General features: G+C 25.7%; 8 protein-coding genes across 8 annotated transcripts in view, besides 11 other annotated features; 3 read left to right on the top strand and 5 right to left on the bottom strand.

Annotated features, from left to right (window-relative positions):
• Positions 1-137: 137 nt before the first annotated feature.
• On the top strand, positions 138-531 carry EDI_174590 (uncharacterized protein; the record flags this gene model as incomplete). The annotated part of the gene is made up of 2 exons (XM_001738691.1): positions 138-406; positions 456-531. The coding sequence occupies 2 exons, from the start codon at positions 138-140 to the stop codon at positions 529-531; spliced, it is 345 nt and encodes a 114-aa protein (XP_001738743.1).
• Positions 415-454: a sequence feature (AT_rich).
• A 26-nt stretch (positions 532-557) lies between the features above and the next one.
• EDI_174580 (ad-003, putative) lies at positions 558-1,271 on the bottom strand (the record flags this gene model as incomplete). Its single annotated transcript, XM_001738690.1, has 1 exon — positions 558-1,271. One exon carries the CDS (start codon positions 1,269-1,271, stop codon positions 558-560), a length of 714 nt encoding a protein of 237 aa, XP_001738742.1.
• A 296-nt stretch (positions 1,272-1,567) lies between these two features.
• Positions 1,568-1,603: a sequence feature (AT_rich).
• Positions 1,604-1,617: 14 nt separating this feature from the next.
• EDI_174570 (uncharacterized protein) lies at positions 1,618-2,763 on the bottom strand (the record flags this gene model as incomplete). The annotated part of the gene is made up of 1 exon (XM_001738689.1): positions 1,618-2,763. The coding sequence occupies one exon, from the start codon at positions 2,761-2,763 to the stop codon at positions 1,618-1,620; it is 1,146 nt and encodes a 381-aa protein (XP_001738741.1).
• Positions 2,212-2,254: a sequence feature (AT_rich).
• Positions 2,764-2,793: 30 nt separating the features above from the next.
• Positions 2,794-2,925: a sequence feature (AT_rich).
• Positions 2,926-3,098: 173 nt separating this feature from the next.
• Positions 3,099-3,147: a sequence feature (AT_rich).
• EDI_174560 (uncharacterized protein) lies at positions 3,119-4,486 on the top strand (the record flags this gene model as incomplete). Its single annotated transcript, XM_001738688.1, has 1 exon — positions 3,119-4,486. One exon carries the CDS (start codon positions 3,119-3,121, stop codon positions 4,484-4,486), a length of 1,368 nt encoding a protein of 455 aa, XP_001738740.1.
• Positions 4,480-4,501: a sequence feature (AT_rich).
• A 14-nt stretch (positions 4,502-4,515) lies between these two features.
• EDI_174550 (uncharacterized protein) lies at positions 4,516-5,479 on the bottom strand (the record flags this gene model as incomplete). The annotated part of the gene is made up of 2 exons (XM_001738687.1): positions 4,516-5,419; positions 5,469-5,479. The coding sequence occupies 2 exons, from the start codon at positions 5,477-5,479 to the stop codon at positions 4,516-4,518; spliced, it is 915 nt and encodes a 304-aa protein (XP_001738739.1).
• Positions 5,188-5,210: a sequence feature (AT_rich).
• Positions 5,329-5,362: a sequence feature (AT_rich).
• Positions 5,480-5,592: 113 nt separating the features above from the next.
• On the bottom strand, positions 5,593-7,110 carry EDI_174540 (uncharacterized protein; the record flags this gene model as incomplete). Its single annotated transcript, XM_001738686.1, has 1 exon — positions 5,593-7,110. The coding sequence occupies one exon, from the start codon at positions 7,108-7,110 to the stop codon at positions 5,593-5,595; it is 1,518 nt and encodes a 505-aa protein (XP_001738738.1).
• Positions 7,111-7,166: 56 nt separating this feature from the next.
• Positions 7,167-7,211: a sequence feature (AT_rich).
• A 6-nt stretch (positions 7,212-7,217) lies between these two features.
• Positions 7,218-7,247: a sequence feature (AT_rich).
• An 8-nt stretch (positions 7,248-7,255) lies between these two features.
• Positions 7,256-8,515, top strand: EDI_174530 (ATP-dependent RNA helicase SUB2, putative; the record flags this gene model as incomplete). The annotated part of the gene is made up of 1 exon (XM_001738685.1): positions 7,256-8,515. The coding sequence occupies one exon, from the start codon at positions 7,256-7,258 to the stop codon at positions 8,513-8,515; it is 1,260 nt and encodes a 419-aa protein (XP_001738737.1).
• A 19-nt stretch (positions 8,516-8,534) lies between these two features.
• Positions 8,535-8,631: a sequence feature (AT_rich).
• The window catches only part of EDI_174420 (uncharacterized protein), a gene marked incomplete at both ends in the record, with an annotated part of 7,212 nt that continues 7,169 nt past the window's right edge, over positions 8,590-8,632 (bottom strand). The window contains one exon of the mRNA XM_001733386.1: positions 8,590-8,632. This exon is cut by the window's right edge and continues 129 nt beyond it. Coding sequence (XP_001733438.1) covers positions 8,590-8,632 — 43 coding nt within the window.

The following is an 8,632-nucleotide window of genomic DNA, read 5'->3' as shown; positions in this document are numbered from 1 at the left end:
TCTTATCTTCAAAAGATGAATTAAAACTAACAAACAACAGTTCTTCTCATAATATAAATGAAACAAAAACAATTTACTATAAACCAAATGATCAAGTTATTGCATGGAGTCAAAGAGATAATGGATGGTTTGCTGCAATGATTACAAGACCATCAAATAATCAAACGTATTGGGTTAGATTTGGACCTCGTGATAATCAACTTGTTTCATTAGATAAAATTAAACCATTTAGTGATATTAATTCAGTACAATTATCAACTGTAAATACTTCTAAAATAAAAATTAGAAAACTTCCTAAAGAAACAATTACTGAATTACCTAAATGGACAAAACCAAAACCTAATGATACTGAAAAAGATTTATTACTTAAAAGAAAAAAAAGGCATCAATTAAAATCTCTTATGAAGTTTGTTCTTTTTTTATTTATTTAAACAATTTTAATGTTTATAATTTAGACAACAAAAAGAAGAAGAAGATTTAGAAACAAAAAAAAATAGTTGGAAAGCATTTGCAAGTAAAATGAAAAAATAGTAGTAATAAAAAAATTTCTTTTTTGATTATTGAAGAAGAAAAGCATAAAGTGGATAAAAGTCTGTTGGATAATTTAAATCTTTTCTAATTTGTAATGTTTGTAATCCTGATTGTGCAAATAAATGAGTCATATGTTCAACTGTTCTCATTAAAGAATTATCAGAACGATCCCAATAAAATCCATCAGTTCCAACATTTTCTTTTATAATAATTATTCCACCTTCTTTTAAATGTTCTTTACATTTTTTTAACATATCAATTAAATCATCATCTCTTAAATAAAGAATTGACCATTGAATCCAAATACAATCATATTGTTTATTTAATTGTAAATTTTGCATATCACAAACAAATGCATCATTAAATGATGGAAGTATTCCTTTTAATTCTTTCGCTTTATTGACATGAACTAAACATTGGTCAGCTACATCAATATGTTTATAATAACGAGATAATACATCTTTTGTAACTCTTCCAACTCCACCTCCAAGGTCTAAACAATCTTCAATATTACAATTCATTTTAATCAAAATATTTCTTAAAAAAGTATGACTATTACTTTCATCTATAGGAATTAATTTGGTGTATCCATCAACCATTCCTTTAACACTACTTTCCATATTATCCCACACTTTTTTATCTAATTGGTACCAATCATTTTTATTAACAAGTTTATAAACTTCTTCAATACTTGAATAGACATTATTTAAACTATCACTTCCATTGAATATTAATTTCATTCTTCAATTATATTCTTAAAAGATTTTTGTTTTCATAAAAACCCTTTTTTTTGTTCTTAAAAAAAATAACTCAAAAAAAAATTTATGAATACTATCGTTGTTCTTCTATTTTTCTTCATTTCTTTACTCATAATTATTTTAATTTGTTATATCTCTTATAATTTAATTCAAATACATATAATTGAAGAAAGAATAAAACAAAAAGAAAGTGAAGAAGATGATTATTCTGATGGGGAAGACCCTAATTATATTGAACAATATCATATGCTTGGAGGTGAAGATGAATAATTTACTACATTTTTATAAATAAAAAAATCAATACTTTTTTAAAAGAAGTAAATTGAAATTAGAATGGAAAACCAAACCCATGACTTGTTAATTTTTGAATCATTTTAGGATCAATTTCATCTTTTGATTTAGATAAACTTCGAACAATATTAGATAAATATTTTCTTACAATAAATACTAATGAAAGTTCTTGAGGAACAATATCATATAATGTTATAATTTTATCAACACAATCAACTTTAATAGAATTTTGTTTAACTTCTTTATTTGCTATTTTCTTTTCTAAACTATTCATTACAAAATTTATTAAAGAAATATTCCATGATGCAAAACATGATGTTGGAGCAACTGGAAATGAAGTAATAAATACACTATGTGTAGATTTAATTAATGGAAATGCAAATGAACAAACATTTTGAGTTACTAAACTTAAATTTTCAGAATGAAGTTCTCTTTCAATTCTTTCTTTTGCTGTTTTTGTTCTTGCATCTAAGAAAATTAACATAGCTTTTTCTTCATTTGTTACTTTTTTTAAATGATTAATAATTACTACTGTTTGACGAGATGATAAAGATAAATCAAATAATCTCTTTTTTAATTTATCTACAATGTGATCAATCATTTCTTCAAATTGATCTAATGCAACATGTCCTTTTAATACATTTTTTAAATCATTATTTTTATTAAGTAAATTTCTAACATTATCATGAATTTTAATACATTCATCAAAATTCCATTGTGATAAATACACTTGAAGTAAACTTGGTGCATCTAATATGTATTTAATATCATTTCTAAGTTGTGGTATTTTACTAGTCATATCATTATTTTCACTATTTAATGAATTAGAGATATTAAGAAATGAAGATCGTTCTGTAATTAATTTATCTAATTTAGATTGTTGTTCTCTCATTTCAGTTGCATAGTGTTGATTTAATTCATCAAGTTCAGTTCCTATAGCATTAAATTGTGTATGAATTGTCATAAAATCTTGTTCAATTTCTTCTAATCTTCTAGTAATAGCTAAGAATTCTTGATAGTTATCATAAACGGCTTGTTTTAATTCATCAGATTTATCAGCAAGAAAACCTTTTAATTGTTGTAAAGTAGTATTTTCAATTTGTTGGTGAGAATGATTTTTATAAATATCGTCAATATAACCCTTTTCATTTTCTTTTAATTGTTGAATAAGTTCTTCTGCCATTTCTCTTTTTATATTTTTAAGATGAGATACAATTTTTTTAGATTATTAATATATATTTTTAGATATTCACAAAAAATAAAAATTAAAAAATTATATAAAACCCATAATTTCTTTAATTCAAAAATAATATTTATTAAATTATATAGTTGATATAAATTATTAGTAATCTTCACTACTAGCAAAATCGATCTTATCTTTCGCCTTTTACTAAAGATAACCGTGTTAGTAGATTCACTGAAGATGAAGGAATTTTTGGAGGGTCTGTTCAAGGACCAATCTTTTTAGTAATTTTAATTTTTATCTTCATCTCTTTATGAAGTAAAAACTGAAAATTCAATATTTGAATATTTAATAAATGGTTAAAAAATTATTATCAAAATTATTCTCTTATTCATTTACTTATAATGATGAATTTACACTTGAAGGAGGTGAACAGTCTTTAACAGAACAATACCGTTTTATTCATGAAACTGATAATTTTTTTCTTCAAGTTAGAAATATTTCAATTAAGGAAACAATTAATGATATTATTATAAACGAACTTCAAAGTTTTGGATTTATTGGGCCTAATGACTCTCTTTCAGTTATTGGTGATTGGAAAGATATTGTAACACCTTTTAAACTAAAATTATTCTTTTATTCAAAGCAAACACAAGAGGCAAATATGGGAATTTTATTTTTTGAATATAATAAAGTTTTCTTTGAGTTAATGTCAACTACTTTTATTTCATTTGACGAACTTATAGAAATTCTTAAAGGGTTTGATCTTTCTAATGTTAAACAATCACACAAATTAATACTTAATGGAGTTGTAACTCAAACATTATGCAAAGAAGATTTTAAAGTTAGAATTCCTAGTCATTTTAAAAGAAATGGTGCATTTTATATAGGAACTATTCAAATTTATGATGATGACATTATCAATACAATTAATCTTAGTTTTGGAAAAGATATTGTTTCATCAGAAAAAATATTTAAAAAAAGAATTGAACAAATGTGGGGGTCAATTCAAACAACAACAATTACTTTAAACTGTAATTCTATTTCATGGACAATCCTTTCATTTATTTCACCAAATAATATTTATGGAGTTAAAAATCATTATCTTGCTTATCATCAATATAACAATGCATTCTATTCAGTATGGTTTGGGTTACTTCATGAAAATGCAAATATAACTCCATTATTTACTCTTATTCTTTCAAACTATAGTCATGAACAATTAATTTTAAAAGATCAATTTCCATTATATCTTCATTTTAATCCTGAATATAGTATTTCTCTTTCACCATCTTTCCTACCAATTAATTCAGCTGATGAGTATGGTTTAATTAGTGATATTCTTCCCTCAATGTTTGTTGATAAAAAAACAATATGTAGATTTTTTATTAATGTAACACCATTAACAGGAGTTCCAAAAGAGACAGGATTAGATATTATTAATATGGAGCGATTAAATTTAAAAAATCAAAAAACAACTCAAATGATTTCTCAAAAAACTGAAAAATATGGAAAATATGATTGTTGGTGTGATATTTGTAAAACTAAAATTCAAAATGATGAAGTAAAATGTATGATAAAATATGTTTATTTTAAAAATCCAGATGCTTATGTTCGTTTTAGTTTCTCTGCACCAGAACAAACATTTAATGAATGTTATATCAACCATCATATTCCACAACTAATGGGCTCTTTAGATCTTTCTCTTCTTAAATCAAATTAAAAAAAAAATTAAATTCATCACATTTCTTTTTAGACCATTTCATTTTCTTCTTTAATATGTTTGAATACTTGATCATAACATTCAATCAGTAATTCAAATGCATTTTGAATTAAATTTAGATCATTAGCACATTGTTCCCATGTTAAGTCTGGATTTCTAACACAAGCTGGTCCAAAACAAACTGCAAGATTCATTGGACTCATTAGATTAATAGCTTTGTTGATAGAAACTAAGTGTAAAAAATCAATCAAATACCATAAACAATTTTTATTGATTGATGGAAGACTTTCAACAAATTTTCTTAATTGTTTAATACGTTCTTTTTTATCGGAACATCTACCACACTTAACAAATTCATCATATCTAAAATATGGAATAATTGGATCATCTAAAGAAGATAAGTAATTTTTACAAACAGCTGATGCAATACGAATATTTCCAAAATCAATTGATTCAGAAGTTGTATCTGACTCTAATATTTTTTTAACAGCCATCATTTCATCTTTACTTGGTGAAATTCTAAAAATTCCTTCAGTAGTAATTCCTCCATTATATCTTAAATATTGAATACTTCGAAAAAATGGAACAGGATATCTCCATCCTGATTTTAAACATGCCACACGAAGTGGGTACCCATATGTTCCACTAATTTTCATATTTAGTCCAAGTTGTGTTAACCAATTAATAAATTTTCCAAAGTCATTAAATAAAAAAATATAATTTTCTTTTTCAGTATTAATTTGAAATGATTTATTAACTTGGTTTTCTTCAAGTTTTTTCATTAAATCTCCATTTCTAATTAAAACTGCTTTTTGAATATCTATTTCAAACTCTTCTTTTTCTTTTTTTAAACATATAATTTTATTATTAATTAATGAAATACTTCCTTCATTAAATTTCCCTTTCTTTCCTTTACTATATTGAATTGGAGTACTAGATAATGAGAGTTAATAATTTTTTTTATCTTTATTAAAGAACAAACGATTCAATCATTATAATCTATCTTTTTATTTTTATTAGTTCCTTTTATTTCTAAATTTTCAATTATGAATTATTTCTTTATTTTTAAAAGTCATCAAAAAATGGTTATTATAAAAATAGTACATTTAAGAACTTACACTTCCATATTTATTATTCCAATCTATGTATTCTGCTAAATCATCTTGTGAAACTGATGGCCTTATAGTTCTCAATGAATCAATAAAATCTTTTAATTGAACTGGTCGAACTTGAGATGTATCTACATCAATAATATTCATTTCTAATGAATTAAGTTCTCGAATTGGTCCATATGCAGCATCTTTAACAAGTTCTTTCATATCACTTCCAGAATAACCATCAGTCTTCTCTCCAATACTTCTAATATCCTCTTCACTTACTTCATTTTTTACTTTATTTAATAACGTTTTAACTAATGTCATTCGTGCTTCAATATCTGGTAATGGAATATACAATCGTTTTACTAATCTTCTTCTCGCTGCTTCATCTATTTCTTGTGGTCTATTTGTTGCTCCAACTACCAAAATTCGTTCATCATCTGTTCCTGCTCCATCTAACCTAACTAAAAATTCTGTTTTTAATCTTCTACTTGATTCATGTTCACTTTCACTTCGAGCACTTAATAACGAATCTATTTCATCAATAAAAATAACACTTCTTTCATAACATGATGCAACAGCAAATAGTGCCCGTACTAACTTTTCTCCTTCTCCAATCCATTTACTTGTTAGTGCAGATGCTGATATATTAAAAAATGTTGCATTACTTTGACTTGCAATTGCTTTACCAATCATTGTTTTTCCAGTCCCAGGTGGTCCAAATAATAATAGTCCTTTTGGTGGTGCTCTTAATCCTGTAAAAATATCAGGTCGTAACATTGGCCAAATAACTGCTTCTTGTACAATTTTTTTAGCACTTTTTAATCCTGCTATTTCATCCCATGTAACTTTTGGTGATTTATCTAAAATTTCATGAACTATTTTTGTTAATAATGAAGGATCATTATTAATTAATCGTGGATCATCTAATGGTACACCATTTACATCTTCTATCCAATCTTCTGTTTCATCTCCTTTCTTTTGTTTATTAACCTTAGTTTGTTTTTCCTTATTTTCTTGAGTATTATCTTTTTTATAAGGTGGTTGAAATTTTTTCTTCGGTTTTTGTGGGTTATTTCCTTTTCTAATTTCATCTTGATATAATCTTTCTGCCGCTGTTTGAAATCCTGTCTCATTTTTGGTTTGAATTCTTTTAGGTTGAGGTGGATTTGGAACAGAATCATCAATGGTAATTTGTTTCTTTTTGATAACAGGAATCTCATCAGAGATTAATGTTTCTCGTTTTAATGGAACAGTGCCAAATTTTGATGATTCGTTTTCTCGATTATCTAATAACAATGAAACACCTTTTGTTGCAGAAGTGATATAATCTGAATTTGAAATAAACTCATCAATGTCATATGGTTTGATTAATTTCAAAAAATTACTTTTAATAAAAATTTGATATTCTTTTGTTCTTGGATCATTACACTGATTAATATTATCAACCAATGAAGCGTACTCAACATCATTTATTTCACCTTTAACAAACAAAGAATTAAGTTGGGATGCAATCTCTTCACTCATTCTCAATAAAGTGATATTTCTTAGTTTTCTTATTCCTCAATTTTTTATAGTGTTTCATATTTTTTCTAAAAAGTAAAAAAATAATTTGTTTTTTTTTATATGAGGGGTTTTAAAAATATAAAACTTAAAAATATAAACAACCCCAATGACTGACCCAACAATGCAAATTCCTGATTTTGTTCAACCTGAAACACTTAAAATGCAAGTTGAACCATCAAACAAAGATACCTATGTCGGTACAGTTTCATTTCAAGAAATGGGATTAAAAAAAGAAATCATGCAATCTATTACTGATTGTGGATTTGAACATCCATCAGAAGTTCAATCACAAGTAATTCCAAAAGCATTGTTACGTCAAGACGTCTTATGCCAAGCTAAATCAGGTATGGGTAAAACAGCTGTTTTTGTTTTATCAATTCTTAATCAAGGATTGTTCTTAGGAGACCATGTTTCTGCTATTGTTGTTTGTCACACTCGTGAACTTGCTAGACAAGTTCAAAATGAATTTGATAGAATGAAAAAAAGACTTGTTGAGTCAATTGGTAAAGACATTCAAACAGCTAGTTATATTGGAGGAAATCCAGAGTCAAATGATGTAGATGATTTAAAAAATAGAAAACCAACTATTATTGTTGGTACTCCAGGAAGATTAGCATCTTTAAATAATTCTGGAGCATTAGACCTTAGTAAACTTGATACATTTGTTATTGATGAATGTGATAAAATTCTTTCATCTAAATCTGAACTTGATATCATGTCATTATTTATGAACTCTTCAAAGAATAAACAAGTAATGATGTTTTCAGCAACTATTTCTGAACAAAATAAAGCTTTATGTCGTAAATATTTAAAAAATCCATTTGAAGTATTTATTGATGATGGAGAAAAGTTATTCCTTCATGGTCTTCATTTATATAGTAAAAAATTACAAGATATGGAAAAACAAGAAAAATTAGGAGAAATATTAGATGAAATTGATTTCAATCAAGCCATTATTTTTGCTGATCGTAAAGAACGTTGTCAAGCTGTTGTTCAACGATTAAAGAAAGAAAAATATCCATGTGGTATTCTTTATGGTAGGATGGAAGAGTATTTAAGAGAAAGAGAATTTGAACGATTCAGAAAGGGTGAAAGTAGAATTTTAGTTTCAACTGATTTATGTGGAAGAGGTATTGATATTGAAAAAGTTAATTTAGTTGTTAACTTTGATATGGCCTCAGACTCTGACCAGTTCTTACACAGAGTAGGAAGAGCTGGAAGATTTGGAACAAAAGGAGTTGCTATTTCATTTATTGATACTGAAGAAGATGAAAAAGTTTTAGGTGAGGTTCAATCTAGATTTGCAGTACAAATGAAAGAATTACCAGATGATTTGAAAGAAATTCCATCCACATATTACAAGTAACTTCGTTCTATTTCTTTTCTATTTTTTTATTTTTTTACTTATAATACTTTAAATCAATTTTTATTTAAAAAAATCTATGAATTATCAATTTTAATTATTACTATTATTTTTAATTTC

This window comes from Entamoeba dispar, genomic scaffold (genome assembly GCF_000209125.1).
Source record: "Entamoeba dispar SAW760 scf_1105229461627 genomic scaffold, whole genome shotgun sequence".
In the NCBI taxonomy this organism is placed as follows: domain Eukaryota; phylum Evosea; order Mastigamoebida; family Endamoebidae; genus Entamoeba; species Entamoeba dispar.
The sequence above is the reverse complement of the archived record's forward strand: the minus strand, read 5'-3'. Positions and strand labels throughout refer to the sequence as shown.